The sequence below is a fragment of the Bufo bufo genome, chromosome 10 (genome assembly GCF_905171765.1).
Source record: "Bufo bufo chromosome 10, aBufBuf1.1, whole genome shotgun sequence".
Taxonomy (NCBI): domain Eukaryota; kingdom Metazoa; phylum Chordata; class Amphibia; order Anura; family Bufonidae; genus Bufo; species Bufo bufo.
In genome coordinates, this window is record NC_053398.1 from 4,523,496 (window position 1) to 4,551,193 (window position 27,698).

At 48.5% G+C, this 27,698-nt stretch overlaps 1 protein-coding gene across 1 annotated transcript in view; it reads left to right on the forward strand.

The window, feature by feature from the left end:
- The first annotated feature begins 2,214 nt into the window (after positions 1–2,214).
- The window catches only part of LOC120980496, a 52,061-nt gene continuing 26,577 nt past the window's right edge, over positions 2,215–27,698 (forward strand). The window contains exons 1-5 of the mRNA XM_040409632.1: positions 2,215–2,652; positions 20,513–20,851; positions 22,337–22,666; positions 24,463–24,570; positions 25,306–25,764. Of these exons, the coding sequence (XP_040265566.1) occupies positions 2,595–2,652; positions 20,513–20,851; positions 22,337–22,666; positions 24,463–24,570; positions 25,306–25,764 (1,294 nt within the window). The 5' untranslated portion in view covers positions 2,215–2,594. The remainder of the gene's footprint in view (positions 2,653–20,512; positions 20,852–22,336; positions 22,667–24,462; positions 24,571–25,305; positions 25,765–27,698) is intronic.

Consider the following 27,698-nt stretch of genomic DNA (forward strand, 5'->3'; position numbering starts at 1 on the left):
GTTGGACATTTGTACTGGTTTCGGGAGCATTCCAGTTGCTGAACAATCACAGTACAAGCTTTTACCTGGAAAGACCGCCAGTATACATGGACTCGATTACCACAAGGTTTGCACAATTCACCAACTTTCCATAAGAAGATGGCTGCCGAGTTGATGAAATTTTCCAAACCTGAAGCTGTCCCGCAGTATGTCAATGATCTCTTATTGGCCAATGAGAGTGAAGAAGAACATTTGCGGTCGTTAAAATAAAAGAGTTGCTGGGGAAAGCTGGACTCAAGGTAAATCCCAAGAAATGTCAGTCAATGCAAACCTCACTGACCTTTCTAGGGGTCAATATCACACCTGACAGTAAAAAGACTGATCAGCATAAAGTTGAAATCACACAAAAGATGAACCTTTCTGTGTCAAAGACAACCCTGAGGTCATTTATGGGTTTAGTCCAATACCAGGGGGACTTCATTCCATACTTCTCAGACATTGCACGGCCTCTATATGATCTTTTAAAGAGGTGAAAGATGACGACATCAGAAAGGAATGGACTGAGGTTCACACAGATGCCTTTAATTCCTTGAAAAGGGCTGTTATGGAGGCAACGGCATTGATCACCCCAGATCCTGCAAAGACTTTTCATCTAGAAGTGGCGACCACAGATCAAGCGTTATCAGCTGTCTTATGCCAGGAAAAACATGGACGGTTGCACCCCATTGCCTATGGGTCTTGAGTTTTAACTCCTATGGAAATCAAGTATACTGCATGTGAAAGACATCTATTGGCGACCTTCTGGGCCCTGCAGCATTTTACTTATATTACGGGACTACACAGTGTCACCCTTCACAGCCCGCACACACCTTTCAATTTGTTGCTGAGAACAGGAGAAACCATGATTTTCTCAGCCCGATTATCACAATGGACGTTGATGTTGATTCAGAGAGACTTGGACATTACACCAAAACTGACAATGTTGCTTCCAGCTTTCCTGTTATACCCAGGAGATCCACATGAAGGCCCTTTACCCTCTAACCTTTCCTTCCAATCCTCTCTCCGATACCTCAGCGCCAGGCATAGATATATATTGTGACGGTTCTTCTTACCATAATCTAGGTAGATACAGCCTCCAGCCCTGATACAGGTCACCAGTACCTGACCGTGGGGGTCCGCCACCGAACAGTAGTTTGAGAAGGCACCGATGCTCCTGTGAGCCCCACAGCAGACTCTGTGCTCACCAAAAACAGCGCCATACAGTGGCCATGCTTGGTATTGTGTTCAGCCCCATTCACTTCTATGAGCTGCTCCGAGGTGACTGATGAACGTGACATCACTTAGACTAGGGATCTGCGAGCACCAGAGCCTTCTCAAACAGCTGATCGGCAGGGGCCTCGGACCCCTACCAGATACAGATGACCTATCCTGGGCACAGATTATCACTAGTGATGTCATCGCTGTGGGAGGGACCGCAGGTAGGGGTCATCGCTGTGGGGGGGACCGCAGTTGAGGGTCATCGCTGTGGGAGGGACCGCAGGTAGGGGTCAGCGCTGTGGGAGGGACCGCAGGTAGGGGTCAGCGCTGTGGGAGGGACCGCAGGTAGGGGTCAGCGCTGTGGGAGGGACCGCAGGTAGGGGTCAGCGCTGTGGGAGGGACCGCAGGTAGGGGTCAGCGCTGTGGGGGGGGGGACCACAGGTAGGGGTCAGCGCTGTGGGGGGGGGGAACCACAGGTAGGGGTCAGCGCTGTGGGAGGGACCGCAGGTAGGGGTCAGCGCTGTGGGAGGGACCGCAGGTAGGGGTCAGCGCTGTGGGAGGGACCGCAGGTAGGGTTCAGCGCTGTGGGAGGGACCGCAGGTAGGGGTCAGCGCTGTGGGGGGGACCGCAGGTAGGGGTCAGCGCTGTGGGAGGGACCGCAGGTAGGGGTCAGCGCTGTGGGGGGGACCGCAGGTAGGGGTCAGCGCTGTGGGGGGGACCGCAGGTAGGGGTCTACGCCGTCCGGGGGACCGCAGGTAGGGGTCAGCGCTGTGGGGGGGGGACCGCAGTTAGGGGTCAGCGCTGTGGGGGGGGGACCGCAGGTAGGGGTCAGCGCTGTGGGGGGGGGACCGCAGGTAGGGGTCAGCGCTGTCCGGGGGACCGCAGGTAGGGGTCAGCGCTGTGGGGGGGGGGACCGCAGGTAGGGGTCAGCGCTGTGGGGGGGGGACCGCAGGTAGGGGTCAGCGCTGTCCGGGGGACCGCAGGTAGGGGTCAGCGCTGTCCTGGGGACCGCAGGTAGGGGTCAGCGCCGTCTTGGGGACCGCAGTTAGATGAGCCCAGCCTAGGGTCTTGTTCACATTAGTGTTTCCACAGCAGGTGCGGCTCCACTGCGTCACCTCAACGGGTTCACTCTACACAGATCTGTACAGCGGCAGTGTGCGGCCAGAGGCTCCATGGCGGACGCGCTGTGTGAACAGAGAGGGATGCGGCTTTCATAGGTCCTGTGGGGGCTGCAGCGTCACCTTTCCCGCTCTAAAACCCGAGAACCGAAAGTGAAAGTACGAAAGGAGGCGGGGCCTACGAGCAGCCGTCATTACGTGTCAGGGCGAAGGCTCACGGATATCAGGGCCGTTAACATCATGAAGGGCCCGGAGAATCTTCTTATCTTCTTCCTGCTGACCTCACTGGTGATCGCAGGTAGGTGTCAGTGCTGGGGGGGATAGCACCCGACACTGCCTGACAACAGCACGGAACATACAGGCCAGTAACACCTCAGGAGAGCAACAAGGAAGTGCAGAGTCACAATGTCGGCAGCTTCCTCTGAGATCGGGGCCGTCTCTGCCCTCAGATATTTACCTCAGAGTCGCTCCCTGTTATGGCTGAGGTTCTGAGGACCAGTTGTACCCAGGTGGTCATGGTTTCTCAATCTAATAATTGATCCGTCTGGCGATTCTGGCTGCTGCCCGCGAGCCCCGAGGGAAAAACCTTATTAACATTAACAATTGTCACACATCGTTGTGGTAATACTGATGATGACGTGAGAGCTCCTGAGCAGCCCGCGGCCCCGAGCGACGACAGCCCGCGGCCCCGAGCGACGACAGCCCGCGGCCCCGAGCGACGACAGCCCGCGGCCCCGAGCGACGACAGCACGAGACGACAGCACGCGGCCCCGAGAGACGACGGCCCGCGGCCCCGAGAGACGACGGCCCCGAGCGACGACGGCACGCGGCCCCCAGCGACGACAGCCCGCGGCCCATCACTGGGTACAGATAAAGGAAAAGATAGTTCTGGTATCCTTATAAAGAAAGTATAAACATAACTCAAGGAAAATGAAGGACACTTAAGACAACTTTTAATCTACATCAGATAAAAGGACGCCCCATATTTTGGACTAACAAAAAGATACACAAGGGCAATAATATGGCCCAAAAACAAATGGCGTGTTGCATCCACTAAAATCGCCCAATAGTGGAATGTGTTGATATCAGGATAAAGATGCAATTGGTTAGGGTAGTGACAGGGGCAAGAATCGGAGGTCCAGAAAAATGACCAGAGACAGGGGAGAAAAAGGAACTCTCCCTATGCCCACCCTAACTAGGCCTCTGCCCAGGGACAATCCCTGATGGTGCGATCTCCCTGTCCTCGGGCCCTGTCTGACCCTAAATTAGCCCTGGGTAGAGACAAATCCCCATAAGGGGCAGTAAATGGATGAATTAGTACAGATAGAAAAAGAAGTAACAATGTATCCATCCCTTAGTCATCGTTAATTGATATAAAATGGGGTAACTTTCTCTACATTATAAATGTCATCTGCTGGGGTCAGAGCACCCCTTTAAGTAAATGAAAAGAATAGAAAACTTACAACGAATAAGGATTAGAGAAAAGACAACACATAATTACATCCAGACTGAAGGTACTTACATCACCGATGGCGTTCACATCATCTGACAGCGACACATCCGCCGCGGAGGCCAGAGACGCCTCCCTCATAGGTGAACTCCAACAGCTTTTATAAAGAGCCCCCCCCCTAATTAGCCGGCTTCTGCAATCTATGAGGGTCACTGTGTGTATCTTGTTCTTCTGTTATTATTCTGGTCCTTGAAGCGGCCAATTCCCAGATCCACAATAAAGCAGAATCCCAAGATCACCCGGGCAGACAGTAATAGTTAACTCTTGCACACACATTTCTAAACAAGTCCTTGTTCATTTACAAGTCATCAAATAAATTGGACAATACTTTGCACAAACATCTTAGATAAATCATTGTTCATTCTATCCGATCAGAAACATTTCAGACAAGTCTTCCGTTCATTCATAGGTGAGGATAGTTTAATCGGACACAATGAATTCCAAATGATCGAAGGCTCCGTCTTCACACTTGAAACCATTGATGATCTATCCTTAGGGGGAGGCTGCCAATATCGGATCAGTGGGGGTCTGACTCCCGGCGCCCCAGCCAATCACGAGCTGCAGCACCATAACCGCACAGCTCATGCTGTAGTGGCTGGAGACCCTCCACTTGTATGGGAGCGGTCCTGCAGTAACCGGCCACTACACCGTGTACAGAGCCGGCTAAGGATAGGTCATCAATAGTTAATCCTGGAAAACCCCTTTAAGACGAGCAGGATTTCACTTTCAGGATGTGTAGATGATTGCAGAATTTCCATCCCTAGAGAATTCCCGGGTCCACATGACGTATCGCCTAAGGCGAGGCTGTAGCAAAGGTCTGACCAGTGGTGCAGTGTCCTCATCTTACAAAGATGGTATTTCATAGAGCGGGGGCTGCATGGCAGAGGGCTCTGGCCCCAAAATATTTGTGGCAGATCTTGGGTATGGACAGTTTGATCGGGCCTGCTGATCTAAGGGTTCGTCGGGGAGCGGAGGGCGGCAGTAGTCCTTTTAGGTAGTTGGGGCCTAAGCTATTCATGGCTTTAACAGTCTGCAAGTAGATTTTAAAGTTATTCTCCATTTTATTGGCAGCCAGTGCAGAGAGCGGAGGATGGGTGTTATGGGAGCGTGCCGGGGCTGCAGCATGTTGAGCTAGCTTACATATAGGGCATTACAGTAGACCAGCCGCGAGGTTATGAGGGCGTCCTGTAGATACATGGTGGTGTTCCTTACGTTTCATGGCGGTGCTTGTTCTGTGTCATGGTGAAACATGGCGGTGCTTGTTCTGTGTCATGGTGAAACATGGCGGTGCTTGTTCTGTGTCATGGTGATACATGGCGGTGCTTGTTCTGTGTCATGGTGATACATGGCGGTGCTTGTTCTGTGTCATGGTGATGCATGGCGGTGCTTGTTCTGTGTCATGGTGATGCATGGCGGTGCTTGTTCTGTGTCATGGTGATGCATGGCGGTGCTTGTTCTGTGTCATGGTGATACATGGCGGTGCTTGTTCTGTGTCATGGTGATACATGGCGGTGCTTGTTCTGTGTCATGGTGATACATGGCGGTGCTTGTTCTGTGTCATGGTGATGCATGGCGGTGCTTGTTCTGTGTCATGGTGATGCATGGCGGTGCTTGTTCTGTGTCATGATGGTACATGGCGGTGCTTGTTCTGTGTCATGGTGATGCATGGCGGTGCTTGTTCTGTGTCATGGTGATACATGGCGGTGCTTGTTCTGTGTCATGGTGATGCATGGCGGTGCTTGTTCTGTGTCATGATGGTACATGGCGGTGCTTGTTCTGTGTCATGGTGATGCATGGCGGTGCTTGTTCTGTGTCATGGTGATACATGGCGGTGCTTGTTCTGTGTCATGGTGATGCATGGCGGTGCTTGTTCTGTGTCATGATGGTACATGGCGGTGCTTGTTCTGTGTCATGGTGATACATGGCGGTGCTTGTTCTGTGTCATGGTGATACATGGCGGTGCTTGTTCTGTGTCATGGTGATGCATGGCGGTGCTTGTTCTGTGTCATGGTGATGCATGGCGGTGCTTGTTCTGTGTCATGGTGATGCATGGCGGTGCTTGTTCTGTGTCATGGTGATGCATGGCGGTGCTTGTTCTGTGTCATGGTGATGCATGGCGGTGCTTGTTCTGTGTCATGGTGATACATGGCGGTGCTTGTTCTGTGTCATGGTGATACATGGCGGCAGGGGCGTAGCTAAAGACTCATGGGCCCCGGTTCAAGAGTTCAGCTTGGGTCCCCCCTTCTCTCAGTGCTTTGTGGCCAGGGGCAGAGAAGCACATACTTGGTTCTGCCTGAGGCAAAAATTGAAACGCCCCCCCCCCCCCCCAACCCCCTCATGCCGAATTCTTGACCTATCCCCTTCCCTCCAGCCAGAGGTGTAACTTGACCAGCATGCACTTTCTATAATACCAGTGTCTTCTTATGTGGCACCAGGGTCTTTGGGCCCCCTGAGGCTCCTGGGCCCGGTAGCTTGTATCTGAAAATGTCACCACTGAAAACCTCATCTCACCCTGGAACAAAAGAAACCCGCACACCGCTCCAGCAACTAAAACCTAAATACGGAGACCGGAATTGCACCGACCCAGAGAGGAACGTTTATAACAGAGTTGATAGAAGTTAAAGGGGTTGTGTCGTCTGAGACGCTGGTGCATTGCGCTAGGATATGCCACTGATGTCAGATAGGTGTGGGTCCCACTTCTGGGCCCTGACCTACCTCTAGAACAGGGCCCCTAAAGCGGAGGAAAGCACATGGTGCGTGCGTGGCGTTCTCCGCATTCACTTCTATGAGAGTTTTGATAATAACTGAGCGAGGACCGAGTCGGCTATTTCCAGGACTAATGTATATGATACAGTGTCTCATCCCTCTTTACTGTGGAACTAGGTGCACTATCATAGGCCAACCCACTGCCAATAGAGTGATTCAATATAACTGTCACGGTGGGGAGTGGAGGAAACCCCCCCCCCCCCACCGTGACCGTATGACAACTAAGGCTCCTCTGTTTCCTAGCCTTCGGAAGAGGGCCCAGCATGTGTCGCCTGCCGTTTTCTGGCGCACATGCTTATCCTCCGGGGCGAGGGTGAAAGGGGAGTTACCGTTTACGGCGCGGTTCTTGGTAACAGGTGTTGCCGTTGTTGTTGAACCGTTGCTTGTGTTGGTGCCTCCCCTCGTTCCTATCTCTGGTCGTGTTGCTGGCACTATTCCTTTGGTGTGCTGGTTGGGAATGTTTGCTGGCATCGGTCTGGAGTGGGAACCGTGTCTGAGATGTGCGGTTTGGTCTTCCCTGACTGTTTTTTGGCTGGCTGCCTGGGGCCTTGTTGGTGGTCCGGGCGTGCTGGCGGCAGTATTGAAGGACGTGCTGAAACCGATCCTGCCTTTTTTTTTCGTTATTTTTTGGGGAGGGCTTTGGGGGGGAGGGAGTGTCACGGAATGGAGTTGTTGCCGTGACACTGTCTTCGCGCATGCTGGTATTGCATGCCTGTGTGTTTCCCTTTATGGCTGTTTCCCTTCCCTCCTGGTGTGCACGGGGTTAAGTTGGGTGTGGTCTGTTGTCTCTATATATTGTTGCTGTGAGACTGAGATCAGTTGGATGCCTGCCTTTGTTGGAGTAGGAGCCCGCTCCTATCTCTGTTATCGGAGGGCCATCCTAGTTGTCATGGATGTCTCCTGCAATGTCATTCCCTTGTCTTCCCTTTCCTCACTTCTTGGCTGTGAGGTTGGTGTGTTATTTTCAGGGTGATATTTGTGTTTCATTTGGTGTTCCATGTCTGGTCGGTGTGGTGTTTGTGATCAGCATGGTTGACATTTCCCTTGTTTGTCTGTTGTATCCTCCGGAAGGGGGTCTCATGGTTCCCCGGAGGGGGAACCAAAAGTCAAGTCTGTGAGCTGTTGCTGGAGTGCCGGTTCCTGTGTGTCAGTATGTACTGCATCCGGTTGGTGTTTGGATTGCAGTGAGTTTGTATAGGTTCCAGTTTATCTTGGTGTTTTCTTCTTTGGTTTCTTCCAGCTGCTGCGGCAGGTAAGTCACCAAGTATTCCGTTGTTCTTGGTTCATTGGTTTCTTGTCACTGGATACTTACCTGCCGTTCCACTTGGCTTCCTCTCCTTGCTGTTAGGCCTGCAGAGACTCCTGCTTTTCCGTGTCTTTGAAGAGCAGGTCGTCTCTGGCCCTGACCTTAATCTTCTAGGGATCGCTAGGGTCAGTAGGGCCCAGGTGTAACAGGGAGGGGAAAACACCAAATACACACAACCACAAAAGGACAACAATCTAGGCCTCTAAAACTAAGGAAGAGGGATGGTGACCTCCTAGTAATCCCTAGGCCTTTCCCTAACTCCTGCCAGTATGAGCAGATCCTGAAGGTGGAAATACCCGTACGCCGGATACCTAAAGCCCTGCTCAAACTGACAAGCCCTAGAATAGGGAGCAGGAGACGAGACAGCTGGTAATTCCCCAGATGGAGGAACCCGCGTCTCCCTGAGGCCTAAGGAAAAGCTCACTCCAGAGAAAGACAAACTGTGAAAGCAACAAGTACTTAGCTTTAGAGAAGAATGGAGACGCAGGAGATCCAATGCAACCAAGCTCTAGCAACTCCTAGCAGAAGGTATCATCCGCATGGTTAGCAGTGTGAGGCGGACCTAAATAGAGCCCCATCACTGATAACGAGCGGCACCTGAGGAGAGGGAGGTGAGATCCTGCCAAACAACAACATACGAGAGGAAAACAGAGAGACCTGTCAGATAGCCTCACGTGCCGCAAGTCTATCCGATCTTCTCACCTCTCACAGGAGGGACCGTGACACCAGGTTCCGGAGTATGAGCCCCCCCCCCTACCATTGAGGCCGGCTGATACAGTTAGGAGGTCAGGGATAGGATGAGGGATGTGCTAGGAGGTTTCCCGCTCCCTTATCCATGGTTTCTGGCCTGGTGGCATCCTATTTATCCTCAACATTGTACCGTGACAATAACCTACAAGAATTGACAGGCACACTACCATCTGGAAGTACACCTCCAAAAACTGTCATTTTATTTAACAAATATTTTAAATAAAATGACACTTTTTTTGGAGGTGTACTTCCAGATGCTAGTGTGCCTGTCAATTGTTGTATGTTATAAAATGTTATAAAAAAATATCCCAAGCTTTAATCCATCATCCGAGAATGGTAGGAGTATGGCACAACTGCAAACCCACCAAGACATGGCTGCCCACCTAAACTGACAGCCCATCCAAGGAGAGAACTAATTAGAGAAGCAGCCAAGAGACCCATGGTGACTGGAGGAGCTGCAGAGCTCAGGAGGGAGAATCTGTCCACAGGACAACTATTAGTTGTCTACTCCATAAATCTGGCCTTTATAGTTACATAGTTATTACGGTTGAAAAAAGACATGCGTCCATCAAGTTCAACCAAGGGATCGGTGGGGACGCAAATCCCAGAAGGAAGCGAGACTCAGATTTCTACACGTTTTCAGAAGCATTAATGTCATTTACTTTTAAGAATTCATCTAAACCAGGGGTGCACAACCTGCGGCCCGGGGGCCACATGCGGCCCTTGATACCATTCTGTGCGGCCCCCAACCATCTGGTAACAGACATGTATGTCTATGTCTTGTGGCTGCTCACATGTATTTTTCATGTATTTCTCCCATTAGATGGGAGTCCTGGAAGTGTAACTAGACATTAATGGTATATAATGTGTGTTCAATATGCCATAAGTACAATATTTCAGTTGTTAATGCACCTTTAAATTTTAATATCGGCCCTCGTCATTGATTCAGTCTGGCAATGTGGCCCCCAATCAGGAAACGCTGTGCACCCCTGATCTAAACCCTTTATAAACCTGTCCACTGTTCCTGCTGTCACCACGTCCTGAGGACGTCCATTCCACAGATTCACAGCTCTTACAGAAAAGAAGCTTTGACGCTTCTGGAGACTGAACTTTTTGTTCTCCAGTCGGAGGCAGCGCCCCCGTGTCTTTTGAGGGCATTTTACATGGAACAGTTTTTCTCCGTATTTTTTGTATGGCCCATTTATATATTTGTATAGGTTAATTATGCCGACCCCCCCCCCCCTTAGACGTCTCTTCTCAAGACTGAATAAATTTTAATTATTTTAATCTTTCTTCATAACTAAGACCCTCCGGGCCCCTCATCAGTTTAGTTGCTCTCCTTTGCGGAGGTCGCAATAACGCCTGTACAAGCGTCATAGACTCCTGTTCAGGCCATTCTACAGTTTACCAATACGCCTTAGACTTTTCCCTGCCATTCATCAGTGCGGAGAGCGATGCTGCTGCCTGACACAACCAATCACAAAGCTCCTTACAGTAAGGATCTTTGTCATTGGTCAGTTTGAGCGGGCTGCCGGAGTTTATGGCACACCGCTTTGAAGTGAGGAAGGGGGGCGCACGATCGTCACTGGCGGGGTAAGTGGCCTTGCTGTGTAGTGAAATTTAGTGGGGTCCCAGATCGGAGCGCCTTTTTCTCTATAATGATGAGTCTGAAGCGCTCAGCCGAGTATTTCTACTCTTCCAGAAAAAATGTAGCTCCTTTGTACTCTCTCCAGCTTTAGAGCATCCTATCTATGGACGGGTGCACTGAACTGGACTGCATATTCCAGATGAGGCCGCACCAGCGCTTTGTAAAGTGGTAATTATTACATCCCTGCCCCGCAAGTCCATGCCTCGTTTAATGCACGACAATATCCTGGTGGCCTTAGAAGCAGCTGATTGACATCGTGCTGTAATTTATTTTACGATCTACAAGGACTCCCAAATCCTTCTCTACAAGTGATTCCCCAGTGTTACTCCTCCTAGGACATAGGATGTATATAGATTATTAATACCTAACCCTTCTATACAAGTGACTCTCCAGTGTTACTCCTCCCTAGGATATATGATGTATGTAGATTATTAGTACCTGATCCTTCTCTACAAGTGACTCTCCAGTGTTACTCCCCCTAGGATATATGATGTATGTAGGTTATTAGTACCTGATCCTTCTCTACAAGTGACTCTCCAGTGTCCCCCCTAGGACATATGATGCACAGAGATTATTACTACCAAGATTCATAACTTTACATTTGTCCACATTGAACCTCATTTGCGAAGTTGATGCCCAATTACTCAGTGTGTCCACGTCAGCTTGTAGTTTATGGACATCTTCCATAGACTGCACAGTACTTCACAGCTTAGTGTCATCTGCAAAAATAGAAACTGTGCTATTAATCCCATCTTCGATATCTTTAAAAAATCTAGTAAATAGAGGTCCCAGCACTGAACCTTGGGGTCACCACTTATATCCCGGGACCATGAATAGGAATCATTGACCACAACGATCTGGACACGTCCTTCAGCCATTTTTTAATCTTTTTTTACCTATTAAAGGTCTATGAGGGACAGGATCAAAAGCCTTTGCAATATCCAGAAACTCTACATCCACAGCCGACCCTCTGTCCAGGCTTCTACTCGCCTCACTATATCCACAGCCGACCCTCTGTCCAGGCTTCTACTGACCTCACTATATCCACAGCCGCCCCTCTGTCCAGGCTTCTACTCACCTCACTACATCCACAGCCGACCCTCTGTCCAGGCTTCTACTCGCCTCACTATATCCACAGCCGACCCTTTGTCCAGGCTTCTACTCGCCTCACTATATCCACAGCCGACCCTCTGTCCAGGCTTCTACTCGCCTCACTATATCCACAGCCGACCCTCTGTCCAGGCTTCTACTGACCTCACTATATCCACAGCCGCCCCTCTGTCCAGGCTTCTACTCACCTCACTACATCCACAGCCGCCCCTCTGTCCAGACTTCTACTCGCCTCACTATATCCACAGCCGACCCTCTGTCCAGGCTTCTACTCGCCTCACTATATCCACAGCCGACCCTCTGTCCAGGCTTCTACTCGCCTCACTATATCCACAGCCGACCCTCTGTCCAGGCTTCTACTCGCCTCACTATATCCACAGCCGACCCTCTGTCCAGGCTTCTACTCGCCTCACTATATCCACAGCCGACCCTCTGTCCAGGCTTCTACTGACCTCACTATATCCACAGCCGCCCCTCTGTCCAGGCTTCTACTCACCTCACTACATCCACAGCCGCCCCTCTGTCCAGACTTCTACTCGCCTCACTATATCCACAGCCGACCCTCTGTCCAGGCTTCTACTCGCCTCACTATATCCACAGCCGACCCTCTGTCCAGGCTTCTACTGACCTCACTATATCCACAACCGCCCCTCTGTCCAGGCTTCTACTCACCTCACTACATCCACAGCCGTCCCTCTGTCCAGGCTTCTACTCACCTCACTACATCCACAGCCGCCCCTCTGTCCAGGCTTCTACTCACCTCACTACATCCACAGCCACTCCTCTGTCCAGGCTTCTACTCACCTCACTACATCCACAGCCACTCCTCTGTCCAGGCTTCTACTCACCTCACTACATCCACAGCCGTCCCTCTGTCCAGGCTTCTACTCACCTCACCACAGCCGCTCCTTTGTCTAGGCTTCTACTTACCTCACTATATCCACAGCCGCCCCTCTGTCCAGGCTTCTACTTACCCCACTATATCCACAGCTTCCCCTCTGTCCAGGCTTCTACTTACCTCACTACATCCACAGCCGCCCCTCTGTCCAGGCTTCTACTTACCTCACTACATCCACAGCTGCCCCTCTGTCCAGGCTTCTATTCACCTCACTACATCCACAGCCGCCCCTCTGTCCAGGCTACTACTCACCTCACTACATCCACAGCCGCCCCTCTGTCCAGGCTTCTACTCACTTCACTACATCCACAGCCGCCCCTCTCTCCAGGCTTTTACTCACTTCACTACATCCACAGCCGCCCCTCTGTCCAGGCTTCTACTCACCTCACTACATCCACAGCTGCTCCTCTGTCCAGGCTTCTACTCACCTCACGATATCCACAGCCGCCCCTCTGTCCAGGCTGCTACTCGCCTCACTACAGCCACCCCTCTGTCCAGGCTTCTACTTACCTCACTACATCCACAGCCGCCCCTCTGTCCAGGCTGCTACTCGCCTCACTACAGCCACCCCTCTGTCCAGGCTTCTACTTACCTCACTACATCCACAGCCGCCCCTCTGTCCAGGCTTCTACTCGCCTCACTACATCCACAGCCGCCCCTCTGTCCAGGCTACTACTTACCTCACTACATCCACAGCCGCCCCTCTGTCCAGGCTTCTATTCACCTCACTACATCCACAGCCGCCCCTCTGTCCAGGCTACTACTCACCTCACTACATCCACAGCCGCCCCTCTGTCCAGGCTTCTATTCACCTCACTACATCCACAGCCGCCCCTCTGTCCAGGCTTCTACTCACTTCACTACATCCACAGCCGCCCCTCTGTCCAGGCTTCTACTCACCTCACTACATCCACAGCCGCCCCTCTCTCCAGGCTTCTACTCACTTCACTACATCCACAGCCGCCCCTCTGTCCAGGCTTCTACTTACCTCACTACATCCACAGCCACTCCTCTGTCCAGGCTTCTACTCACCTCACGATATCCACAGCCGCACCTCTGTCCAGGCTGCTACTCGCCTCACTACAGCCACCCCTCTGTCCAGGCTGCTACTCGCCTCACTACAGCCACCCCTCTGTCCAGGCTTCTACTCACCTCACTACATCCACAGCCGCCCCTCTGTCCAGGCTTCTACTTACCTCACTACATCCACAGCCGCCCCTCTGTCCAGGCTTCTACTCGCCCCACTATATTCACAGCCGCCCCTGTCCAAGCTAGAGTTGTTGTGATACCAAATTTTTTATTTGATTTCTATACCATAAAAAAGTATTGGGATACTCTATAGCATTCGATACCACGCGAAAAAAATAAAACACCAAAAAAGCCACGTGCATACCGCATTTTAAAAAATTGGGAATCGCGCAGTTTTTTGTTTTTTTTTCTGTTCCGCTGCTCACTGCATAGATTTAATTTTTTTTTTAAATATTTTAATAGTTTGGACTTTTTGGACGTGGCAATATGTGATATGTTTATTGATTTATTGTTTATATTTTATATGTAAATTTGGGAAAGGGGGTGATTTATACTTGGGGTGTTTTTTTTTGTTTGTTTTTTTAAATAAAATAACTATTTCCCCCCTTAGGGGCTAGATCCTGGGATCTTTTGATCCCTTGTCCTATTCATCCTAATAGATCTCTATTAGGGTGAATAGGACCTCAGTGTCACTGCTGCCCTGTGCATAGTACACTGCCATGGTAACCGATCGGAGCCCCAGGATTACACTGCTGGGGCTCCGATCAGAAGCTGCCACTGCCACCAATGAGAAGGGGAGGGGACCCTGTGGCCACTGCCACCAATGAGAAGGGGAGGGGACCCTGTGGCCACTGCCACCAATGATTTTAATACTAGGGGCAGTTGAGGGGGGGTGGGAGCACTGCGCCACCAATGATAATTAACCTTTAATACAGATGGCGGGTACTGGCAGCAGATCAGCGGCAGTTAACCCCTCAGGTGCCGCACCTGAGGGGTTAACTGCCGCTGATCGCAGCTCCCTGTCAGAGGCAGGGTGCTGGCTATGCGATTCTGCTGCCGGCACCTGCCTCCTGTATTAAAAGTTAAAAACGACCTTTCATGAGCAGGCTACATAGAGCGGCACCAATGAAGATAAAAAAATGTGGGGGACGGACTGTTGACCAATGCATATAATTAACCTCTTAATCAAATGTACGCGGTGGGTGCCGGCTCTATCACACAGCCAGAACGGCTCAGGAGAACATGGCGCTCACTGAGAGCGGCACGTGCCATGTTCTCTAAGAGATACTAGGCTGCGCAGTAGCGCAGCCTAGTATCAGAAAATAGCAAATCCTGGTATCGTATAGATCTGGGTACATAAGTATCGATTGCGTATCGAAAGTTCGATACCCGGTGCAACCTTACAGGGGACAGGTCTAGAAAGAGGAGCACAGAGTAATGAAGAAGGCAGGAGACAGGACTAGAAGGAGGAGCACAGAGTAATGTAGAAGGCAGGGGACAGGACTAGAAGGAGGAGCACAGAGTAATATAGAAGGCAGGGGACAGGACTAGAAGGAGGAGCACAGAGTAATGTAGAAGGCAGGGGACAGGACTAGAAGGAGGAGCACAGAGTAATATAGAAGGCAGGGGACAGGACTAGAAGGAGGAGCACAGAGTAATGTAGAAGGCAGGGGACAGGACTAGAAGGAGGAGCACAGAGTAATGTAGAAGGCAGGGGACAGGACTAGAAGGAGGAGCACAGAGTAATGTAGAAGGCAGGGGACAGGACTAGGAGGAGGAGCACAGAGTAATGAAGAAGGCAGGGGACAGGACTAGAAAGAGGAGCACAGAGTAATGAAGAAGGCAGAGGACAGGTCTAGAAAGAGGAGCACAGAGTAATGAAGAAGGCAGAGGACAGGACTAGAAGGAGGAGCACAGAGTAATGAAGAAGGCAGGAGACAGGACTAGAAGGAGGAGCACAGAGTAATGTAAAAGGCAGGGGACAGGACTAGGAGGAGGAGCACAGAGTAATGTAGAAGGCAGGGGACAGAAGACAGGTCTTGAAGGAGAAGGATAAAGTAATGTAGAAGGCAGAAGACCTGTCTAGAAGGTGGAGGACAGAGTAATGTAGAAGGTGGAGGACAGGGTAATGTAGAAGGCAGAGGACAAGTCAAGAAGGATGAGGACAGAGTAATGTAGAAGGCAGAGGACTGGTCTAGAAGGAGGAGTACAGAGTACTGTAGAAGGCAGAGGACTGGTCTAGAAGGAGGAGTACAGAGTACTGTAGAAAGCAGAAAATATTAGAGTACTATATAATAATGTTCAGAGTTGCCATTTGAATTATAGAGTTCTGCTGTGTATTCGAGGAGAAAATGGGTTGACAGCTAAGTAATTATGGATTTATAGAAATCAGTGGATGCACCTGTGATGTGGAGTTTGGTAGATGAATGTCAAGATCTCCAAGGTTCCTACAAGGGTGAGCTAGTTTATGGGCTCGGGAGGCAGTTGTGGAGAAAAGAGAGGAGACTAGAAGTCTTGTGGTCAGAGATGAAGAGAGGCAGGTTTGGATATGGAAAGCAATGAAAATAAGGTCTAGTATGTGTCCCTCTTTGTGAGTGGCTGTAGGGGACTATTGTGAGAGGCCAAAGGAAGAAGTAAGGTTATGTAAGTGATAGAAGTTTGGAGGCAACTGAATGGGTGGTTCAATGGGGATGTAGAGGTCACCCATGATGACGGTGGGAATGTTGGTTAAGATGCTGTAAAGGAGCCAGGTAGTCCTCGATTAAGGTGGTGGCAGGGTCTATTGTACCCTCCAATTGGATAATACAAAGAGAGTAGATCCAGACCAAGTATACTTTCAAAGAAGGGAGAGTGAGGGAGGGAAAAGGTGGAATTCAATGATAGCTATCCAATAGGAGAAAGATGTCTCCTCCACCATGTTTGTTGGTGGGGCAGACAAGGCGTTTACCTTGTCATGCTTTATACAACTCTTGCATTTGTATTGGGTGATCGAGAATAATGGATTTCCCTTTATAGAAATTATGGACTGTAAAGGCTGAACAAGGGACTTATCTTTCTTACATAGCGGGGGAGGGGGAAGGGGGGATTTCTGAAAGTTGCAAACCTGTTTAATAGGACATTATGCTTCATAGTTAAAATTCACCTTGATCTACTACAATAATGGTTACAGTTCATTTTGATATGCTACAATATGCATGGGATATTTAGGGACATTTGGCTTTCGGGTGAAATTTATGGAATACGTAAAAGTTCCCGGCTCCAGTGATGTTATATCATGAAAGTCAGGCATTTACGTAGAAGCAGCAATGGAGATTTCCTCATCTTAAACAATTTATTGAAACAAAAGCCGACACTAGTGCTGGGTACACCGCCACAAAAATGTCAGTGTCTCAAGTACTTATGTGGCCTTGAGCATCAATTACAGTTTGACAACAACGTCTCCTGCTGTTCACAAGTTGACTTATTGTCTGCTGAGGCATGGCATCCCACTCTTCTTGTAGGGCGGCCCTAAGGTCATTGAGGTTCTGGGGTACAAAGTTACGAGCCTCCACACAGCGAATCAGCTGATCCCATGGGTTTTCAATGGGATTCAGGTCTGGAAAAGTGCAGGCTGATTGCGCGTTGTCGTCCATCAAGATTAAATTAGGCCTGTGGTGTTCCTGCAGAGGCACAATGACTGGATTACTGATGTTCTTCAATATCTAGATTGGGAGGGTAGAGGGGTAAGTTTGGTAGCACATGTATTTTAAGGTGATAGGTTGAAGGATTTTGAGACCTTGTCCGGTGAGTTTGGGATCCCAAATAAAGATCGATTTTAAATACTTGCAAATGAGGGCGGCAATTAAGTCGGTAGTCGATATTGAGAGCTATAAAAAGATATTCTCAGAGGAGGTTGGTCAGTTTCTCAGGGATGGAAAGGTCAGGGGTTCTTTGTCAAGGAGATATAAACTTCTGATAAAAGTATCACAACAAAAGATAAAATTAATAGTAAAAGAGAAATGGAAAAAAGATATTCCAGATTCATCAAATGAGCAATGGGAGGATGTTCTTAATAGTAGGTCTCTGGTTTCGTCAAAAGCCTCACATAGGGTTTCCCAATTTTTTTTTATTCATAGATTACATCGTACCCCTGTCATTATGAAAAAAATGGGACTAAGAGTGACAGATGAATGTCCGAGATGCAGGGAAGAACAAGCAGGGCTGGTCCATCTGGTTTGGAGATGTCCAAAATTATTTAGATATTGGACGGACATTGCAAACGTTATTGAGAAAGTTATAGGACTGCGGATATATGGGGATTTTGTGGCCTGTATTTTGGGGGGTGTTAATCATTTGAGACTAAGGAAAGTGGACAAGCAGGCATTGTGCCTATTATTTCAAGCTAGGTTGCTTATTTAAAAAAAATGGAATCAAAAAGATCAACCGATTACTGATTTATTTATTTTTTTATATTGGTCTGTATTTAAAAAATGTTAAAATATTTTGAATAAAAATAAAATAAAATGTACAGTACAGACCAAAAGTTTGGACACACCTTCTCATTCAAAGAGTTTTCTTTATTTTCATGACTATGAATATTGTAGATTCACACTGAAGGCATCAAAACTATGAATTAACACATGTGGAATTATATACATAACAAACAAGTGTGAAACAACTGAAAATATGTCATATTCTAGGTTCTTCAAAGTAGCCACCTTTTGCTTTGATTACTGCTTTGCACACTCTTGGCATTCTCTTGATGAGCTTCAAGAGGTAGTCCCCTGAAATGGTCTTCACTTCACAGGTGTGCCCTGTCAGGTTTAATAAGTGGGATTTCTTGCCTTATAAATGGGGTTGGGACCATCAGTGGCGTTGAGGAGAAGTCAGGTGGATACACAGCTGATAGTCCTACTGAATAGACTGTTAGAATTTGTATTATTGCAAGAAAAAAGCAGCTAAGTAAAGAAAAACGAGTGGCCATCATTACTTTAAGAAATGAATGTCAGTCAGTCAGCCGAAAAATTGGGAAAACTTTGAAAGTAAGGGCTATTTGACCATGAAGGAGAGTGATGGGGTGCTGCGCCAGATGACCTGGCCTCCACAGTCACCGGACCTGAACCCAATCGAGATGGTTTGGGGTGAGCTGGACTGCAGAGTGAAGGCAAAAGGGCCAACAAGTGCTAAGCATCTCTGGGAACTCCTTCAAGACTGTTGGAAGACCATTTCAGGGGACTACCTCTTGAAGCTCATCAAGAGAATGCCAAGAGTGTGCAAAGCAGTAATCAAAGCAAAAGGTGGCTACTTTGAAGAACCTAGAATATGACATATTTTCAGTTGTTTCACACTTGTTTGTTATGTATATAATTCCACATGTGTTAATTCATAGTTTTGATGCCTTCATAGTCATGAAAATAAAGAAAACTCTTTGAATGAGAAGGTGTGTCCAAACTTTTGGTCTGTACTGTATGTTCTTCAAGTAGTATGGGCTTGTCACTGGACCATTCAGAAAGTGTAGGGCAGTTCTGTATTGACTAGACACACCTGCCGACACGGACTCCACCACCAAAGGCTCGTCTGGTGACCACAGTGGCTGATACAGAGCGCTCTCCTTGACGTCTCCAACATCGTTGATGACCATCGTTTCTGCTCAGCGTGAATTGACTTTTTCATCAATGAACAGCACTGAGGCCCACTGGTCCCTCGTCCAGTGTACATGATCCCTGGCCCATGCGAGACGATGACGCCTGTGGTCAGGTACCCTTGTAGGTTGACTAGCACACAGCCCACGCTGATTTAAACTGTTTTGAATGGTCTGACGTGACACTTGGGTGCCTCTTACCTCTCTTAAATGTGCCTGGAGTTGTGTGGCATTCATCATCCCGTTCCGTAGGGCATTGTTTATAATCAAGCAGTCATCAGTGTGGGATGTGGCCAAAGGATGTCCACCTCTCTGCCTTTCTGTTACTCTTCCAGTCTCTCTCTCTCTCTCTCTGATACAACCTGCTGATGACTCTGAGCTCAGTGGCCAATTCTGTCTGAGAACATACTGCTTGAAGACTCGCAGTGGCGAGGTACTGTTCATCAATTGTTGTCATCTTGGTCTCATGATGCCACAATGTGGGCAGCATGATGAGGAGTGCTATTTAAATACCAATTCTAATTGAACCAGGACATTTATTGGGCGATTCATGGATCAAACACCTGTTGTGAATTTTACTGTTGGGGTCCTTGTTAGAGAACAGCAAGGTGTGCAAAAAGTCCTGAAACATTGAACAGTTGGACGTGCATTCAGAAGGTTACAGAAGGTCACATTAAGTTCACCTGTAAAGGTTAGAGGGCATTTTAGGTTCATCCTGAAATTTCACCCACAAGCCAAATATCCCTAACTTTTAGTGAGTAGTATATATATACACCACACATAGCATGTCTACAAGACAGCGGCATCATGACTGCAACAAACTAGTTTCCACTTTTAAGGGCTCATTCACACAGCCTTTGCAGTTTTTACGGTCTGCAAATCGCAGATACCGACAAAGAGCTTGCGACAATTTTTTTCTCCTGCAGGAGATGTGGTCCTTAAGCAATAACCAGGGATCAATCCTCCTGGGTCAGATGCAAACTAAAACCATGGTTGTATATATGAGCCCTAATGCACCCACTGCAGCCTGCTGTCCCCCCGAGCCATGACTTTTCACCTCCCGAGCAACAGCCTTTCCTCTCCTCCAGGATGGAGCATAGCTTCCTACAAATACCTTCAAACTACTATAGACACACATGTGGTGATGACACTCAGTGGGTCTACACAGCGCAAAATAACTGGCAAACATCTTCATCCTTTGATCCTTGAACACTTAATCCCTTTCCCAAAAGGGGGCGCTCAATCCCAATATCTAGTACCACTGATATACAAATGGGAGGACATACAGTAAGTAATGATAAATGAGCGATGATAAAATTACACTGCTGCCCACACAATGAAATAAGGTGACTCTGCTAATCATGTCCTGTCTGCACAGTAAAGCTGGCCAAAGATCTGCAGAATACAGCACTGTATTCACCTTAACACTGAGCAACGATTAAATATATCGGGGGTAGAACGCATCATCCTTCACTGACACTTTTGAGCCTCTTATATTTTCCTTATAATTTTTTTCTTCAGATGGTCTGATCGTCACGATGAAGGCGCCACTTATCTCGGCCATGAGAGATGAGAATGTGACAATCCCCTGTGAGTTTTCAGACTTTATTCCTGGGAGAACTATAAATGTGCAGTGGATGAAATCACAGAATGGAAATAGGACTGAAGTGTTCCAGTATATACCCGGACGACCGCAGGCCTTCAGAGCCGGATCTTATATGGAGGAGGAGAGCGAAATCCAGAGAGGAAATGCCGCACTTCACATCCCGCGGGTGCAGTACAGTGATGATGGAGAATACATCTGTGTTGTTGTAGTGACCCCGGACTACAAGGAAGGGAGAAGCACTCTGGAGGTGTCGGGTGAGTCGCACAGGTGCCGGTGTTATACTATTCTCCTTCACTGTTCCACATCCTTGTCCCTGCAGCTTTAATAAGCTGTTCAGTATGAATAATCCCTTTAATACACAGGCCCCACTGTAAGTCCCTGAACATAACTTATTACTGGAGAAACACCTCACTATTCCTATAGCCAAGTATTACATACATCTGGACAATGTATGTGAGTGCAGCTCTGGAGTATACAGTAATATAGGATGTAACTCAGGATCAGTACAGGATAAGTAATGTATGTACACTGTGACTGCACCAGCAGAATAGTGAGTGCAGCTCTGGGGTATAATACAGGATGTAACTCAGGATCAGTACAGAATAAATAATGTATGTACACTGTGACTGCACCAGCAGAATAGTGAGTGCAGCTCTGGAGTATAATACAGGATGTAACTCAGGATGAGTACAGGATAAGTAATGTATGTATACAGTGACTGCACCAGCAGAATAGTGAGTGCAGCTCTGGAGTATAATACAGGATGTAACTCAGGATCAGTACAGGATAAGTAATGTATGTACACAGTGACTGCACCAGCAGAATAGTGAGTGCAGCTCTGGAGTATAATACAGGATGTAATTCAGGATCAGTACAGGATAAGTAATGTATGTACACAGTGACTGCACCAGCAGAATAGTGAGTGCAGCTCTGGAGGATAATACAGGATGTAACTCAGGATCAGTACAGGATAAGTAATGTATGAACACAGTGACTCCACCAGCAGAATAGTGAGTGCAGCTCTGGAGTATAATACAGGATGTAACTCAGGATCAGTACAGGATAAGTAATGTATGTACACAGTGACTGCACCAGCAGAATAGTGAGTGCAGCTCTGGAGTATAATACAGGATGTAACTCAGGATCAGTACAGGATAAGTAATGTATGTACACAGTGACTGCACCAGCAGAATAGTGAGTGCAGCTCTGGAGTATAATACAGGATGTAACTCAGGATCAGTACAGGATAAGTAATGTATGTACACAGTGACTGCACCAGCAGAATAGTGAGTGCAGCTCTGGAGTATAATACAGGATGTAACTCAGGATCAGTACAGGATAAGTAATGTATGTACACAGTGACTGCACCAGCAGAATAGTGAGTGCAGCTCTGGAGTATAATACAGGATGTAACTCAGGATCAGTACAGGATAAGTAATGTATGTACACAGTGACTGCACCAGCAGAATAGTGAGTGCAGCTCTGGGGTATAATACAGGATGTAACTCAGGATCAGTACAGGATAAGTGATGTATGTACACAGTGACTGCACCAGCAGAATAGTGAGTGCAGCTCTGGAGTATAATACAGGATGTAACTCAGGATCAGTACAGGATAAGTGATGTATGTACACAGTGACTGCACTTTATTCTCTATATATAATCAGTAAATTGGGGAAAGTCACTGTCAGTGTGACCTGATGTTACACAGGAATTCAGTGCGGTATCTCTCTTGTGTAGCTGTGCCCTCGGCTGTCCTGATACCCGGAGATGCCATCACAGTGGAGGTTGGAAGCGAGAAAGTGGTGTCCTGTGACATAAGCAACTTTTACCCTGAAGATCTCACCATTCGCTGGGTGCGATACGAGAAAGACTCTACAAAATGCGTTGTACTGGTGAAAGGAACCTGCACCGGGGACTCCGTTACTAATACCGACGGGACGTTTAATACTAGCAGTCAGCTGACCTTATATCCTACAATGGAGGACGACGGCTACAAATATTCATGTGTGGTGAAGCATCGATCTCTGCAGCAGGACCTGGTGAAGAACTTCACCCTGACAGTAACAGGTGAGGAGCCCCAACCCCCGAAATGTCAGAATATCATAGGCTGTAATATTCCATAGAATAACAGGGCAGATACGGAGACGCCGCTCTGTGGTCTTCCTGCTGTTCTTCTTCTTTGTCTTATCCCACTGCAAAGTGACCTGAAATCCAGGAGGCGGAGAACATCATGGCCCGATGGAACCGGAATATTATACTGAATCCTCCTCCTATTATGTACACTCTGCCCTAGTGCCCCCGGTAGCCCCTCGCCCCAACATTCAGCTCACGCTGAGAATGAAGTCACGCTCCTCTCTAGTGATTATAGGGTGGGACACACATCCGCCATCGCTTCTCTCATCTTCCTTACAGGACCCACAGGTGTCCGTCACCCGCTTTCTGCAGCCCTTCACCTCGTGCTAACCCTCCTCACTTATCAGGGTTTCTGAAGTGACTGCATCTGTAATATAAGCGGGGGCCCCGGGGACGCTTACTCCTCCAGTCCGTATGGATCCCTGGATTTAACCCGTACTGATCCATTGGGCACACATTCGGGTCTGACCAGAAGGTACAGGTTCTGGCCATCTAACAGGCCTAGACTTTTGGCGATTATATCATTTATTTTTATATTTCTAATGAACATTTCCAGACTCGCACTCTTTTTACACCTCCTCCACATGTCTAGCAGTGGGTGGGTGTAGTTTTGGGGACTTCTCCCCCAACTTTCTGGGTGTGTGACCTGTTTGGGGGTACATTTTGAGCCCAGTTTGTAGCCTGAATCAGGGACCAGTTTGAGCTGCAGAGTGGCATCTCCCTCTTAGGCCCTTACACGTGACTGTGGTGACGCTTTTCCTACGTTGTGGATCGCAAGCCTCAGGTCGAAACACGGGCACTGGCTGTGTGCGCTCTGTCCTATCTTTTGCTGCATCTTGTGTATCACAGACCCATTGGAGTCAATAGGTCTGCGCCAAAATGTAGAGTGCCTATGGACTCATGGTTTGCAGTCTGCAACAGTGGCACCACGGTCATGTGTATGGGGCCTTAAAGGGGTATTCCCATCACAGACAATGGGGGCATATCGCTAGGGACCCGCCTCTGGGACCTGCACCTACGCCGAGAGCTGAGCAGAGAAGGTGGTGGCCGGAGGGCCCCGGGTTGCCAGGGGTCCAGCCACTGCCAAGTGCTTTCCCCGTACAAGTGAATGGGAGCGCACCGCGCTTTCACGGCCACCGCACCCATTCATTTTTAGTTTGGCTATTTTTGACGACCCCATAGAAATGAATAGAGGGCGGCTGCGCATGCACAGTGTGCCCTCTGCCCCCGCCCCCGCTCCGTTCTCTGTGTAGGTGTAGCAATATGCCCCCTTTGTCTGTGATGAGAATACCCCTTTAAGGAGCATTCATACGACAGTTTGTATTTTGCAGTCCGCAAAACTTGGATCCGCAAAATATACGGATGACATCCATGTGATGTCCGTGTTGCATCTGTGTTTTTGCGGACCCATTGTAACAATGACTGTTCTTGTCTGCAAGACGGATAAGAATAGGACATGTTCTATCTTTTCTGTGGGGCTGCAGAATGGACATGGGTCCACATCCAATCCATGAAAGTACGTGAATGGGGCCCTATAGTAACACCCACGTCATGGTGGCCTTAGAGGGGCCTTCCTTTGAAGGGCCCCCCATCTGTAATCTAACCAGGGCCCGGGGACCGTTACCCCTCCAGTCTACACAGTTACAGATCCCTGGATTTACCCGGCGCTGACTGTGGGATCGGATCTATCGGCCACATGTCTGGATTTCATTTATTTCTTCTGATTCCAGAGCGAGAAGATAACTCCAGAGAAGTAGCGGCTGCCGTGATCTGTACGATACTTGGGATGGCGGTTTTATTATCTGCTGTTTTGCTTTACTACCAAGTCCTCAAGAAAGGTGAGTCCTGTGTACGGAGCCTGGTGGTCAGTAAGTCGTCTTGTCCAATGCTGGGTGTGAACAGTGACCTGTGGTGTTTCACTCGTCCCCCGCTGATTCTCAGTTCTGTGTCTGGGACAGTCGGGTGACGTTTCGGCTTCTACAAGGGGCTGTCACCCGCATTCCCAGACTTCTGAGGGGGGAATGGATCTAGATCACAGTATTTATAGGGACGATATAATAAAATAACAAACTAACTTTATTCTGTTATTTGCTTAAAATGGGGAAACTACACAAGGATAAATTCTCATCCAATATTATACCTCGGAGCTATCCCAGTATTGTTTGACTATCAAGCGGAATACATGTGTATGAACATAACCACATTCGCTCCTGTATCTGTTACTAGGAGCAACCCATGGGAACGGCTCAAAATACACTGTACATCTGTCATATTTAGCTCCGGTATAATATCACTAGTGAGGATCGGTAGTAGCGGGGTAGGGTATGCCTAGGGATATTCAACACATGGTCCACTAGGTCACCAATCCTCCAGCACGCCTGCTTTCTTACTGAACTGACCTCACTACTGATTTGCATTACATTTGGTCTGCTAACACTGGCTGTAGCTCCACGATGGATCTAGTTACGCTGTGATGGATCCACGTTACCCATCGCTCTTCAGATTTACCATTGGCTCAGTGTGTGCTCATTGGTTGTGATGGTTCCTGGCGGTTTTGTCTTTGTCTCCTACAGAACCCCCCAGCGTTTCTGAGATCACCGGCGGCGATCCACTGATTGACATGAGCAGGACGACCCTGACCTGTCACATTACAAACTTCAAGCCTAATGATCTGGAGATCTCTTTATGTCTGAAGAGACCTGGAGGGGAGATGAAGGAGGTCCACACCTGGAGGTCCAGAGACTTGACCCAAGTGAGGATGGATGATGTGGAGGAGCAGAGGCTGATGAATGGGGATGTCAACCACACACAGAGGCCCCTAGACCTGGAGATGACGGCAGATATAAAACCCGAAAGATCCCGTCTTCTCCGCTGTATTTCATGGCGTAGACTTTCCACTTACAGCTGTCAGTGTTCTATTCACATCACCCCCAGCTTCTCTGAAGATAACGGAGCAGAATTCTCTGTACATGTAAAACACCCGGCACTGACAGAACCAAGCTCTCAGCAGAGAACATTGCGGGTCAAAGGAGGTAAGTCGTCTCTCAGCGGGATCATATAATGGTAAGGTGTTTATGGCTGGTACTATGCCCCACAGAATTGTCACTTATTGCTCACATTGTAGCAGCTCCTACATAAGCATAATGGTTACATCTCTGACAGAGGCACACAGCTTGATGCTTACGCCCTCATGGTGGGCACACGCTCTTTAACAGCTGAACAGATGAAAACACAGCTACAGTCTTTGGTGAGGCTCAATAGTCAGATTGCCCTCAAGATGGCTGAGACTTTTGCCCAAACCTAAGGGAACCTAATCTTAAAATAAATCTCTGACCTGGCTGTAGCTTCTTGCTTCTGACTTGTTCTGTGGCCGGCCAGGGCTTTCTTCTTGATCCATGGGATGGATGTCTGTATGCCTCCTGAGCGTCCCGGATCCAGCAGGACAGCTGAATTTAAGGGAAGCAGCTGTCAGCTCCCTGCTCCACCGTTCATTGGCCTGTGCTTTTCCTAGCTGGGAGGAGCGGGAGAGAGCACAAGCTGAGGGAAGATGTGCTCCGTTCATCAGGGGACTAGGTGAGTATTACTTTATTTAACGACAGGGGCATCCCTATTATGAGAGCTGTAAGGGGCAGCACTACTGTAAGTACTAAGGGGGTACTAAGGGACAGCACTATTATCAGGGGGCACTAAGGGACAGCACTATTATCAGGGGGCACTAAGGGACAGCACTATTATCAGGGAGCACTAAGGGGCAGCACTACTGTAAGTACTAAGGGGGTACTAAGGGACAGCATTATTATCAGGGGGCACTAAGGGACAGCACTATTATCAGGGGGCACTAAGGGACAGCACTATTATCAGGGGGCACTAAGGGACAGCACTATTATCAGGGGGCACTAAGGGACAGCACTATTATCAGGGGGCACTAAGGGGCAGCACTACTGTAAGTACTAAGGGGGTACTAAGGGACAGCATTATTATCAGGGGGCACTAAGGGACAGCACTATTATCAGGGAGCACTAAGGGGCAGCACTACTGTAAGTACTAAGGGGGTACTAAGGGACAGCATTATTATCAGGGGGCACTAAGGGACAGCACTATTATCAGGGGGCACTAAGGGACAGCACTATTATCAGGGGGCACTAAGGGACAGCACTATTATCAGGGGGCACTAAGGGACAGCACTATTATCAGGGGGCACTAAGGGGCAGCACTACTGTAAGTACTAAGGGGGTACTAAGGGACAGCATTATTATCAGGGGGCAATAAGGGACAGCACTATTATCAGGGGGCACTAAGGGACAGCACTATTATCAGGGGGCACTAAGGGACAGCACTATTATCAGGGGGCACTAAGGGACAGCACTATTATCAGGGGGCACTAAGGGGCAGCACTACTGTAAGTACTAAGGGGGTACTAAGGGACAGCATTATTATCAGGGGGCACTAAGGGACAGCACTATTACGTCACAGGTGTTTTATGCTTATCCTGCTGATGACCCCCCAGTGAAGTAAGTGCCTCACTGGATGTTTGTTCATCCATTTTACTCTTTGTTTTTAACCTTGGTTTTTAACCTCCACCCTCTACCCTCTGTGTTTACCACAGTAGGGACCTCATTTTATTTCAACTATTATTTTTTTTTTTCAACCTCTCCTTTTTTTTCCTTTTTTTTTTTTTTTTCTCTTTATTATAAAAAGTTTTTATTTAGATTAAAGGTTTTTTATGTATAGAAGTTTTTGACCTTTATGTATATTATGCCAACACATTAACACCTTGATACAAAAAAAAATTTTTAGTACATTTTCTGCTCGATTTGGCGCCTTCCCTGTACCTTCCCCCCCCCCCACCCCTATTTTTGTTTTTTCAAAATCTACATTGAGTGCCCTGTCTGGACACTTTTCGACTGCCACCCTTGCGCTACTCATACTTCAGTCACCACCATTGTCGGCGCCTACTGTCAGACAC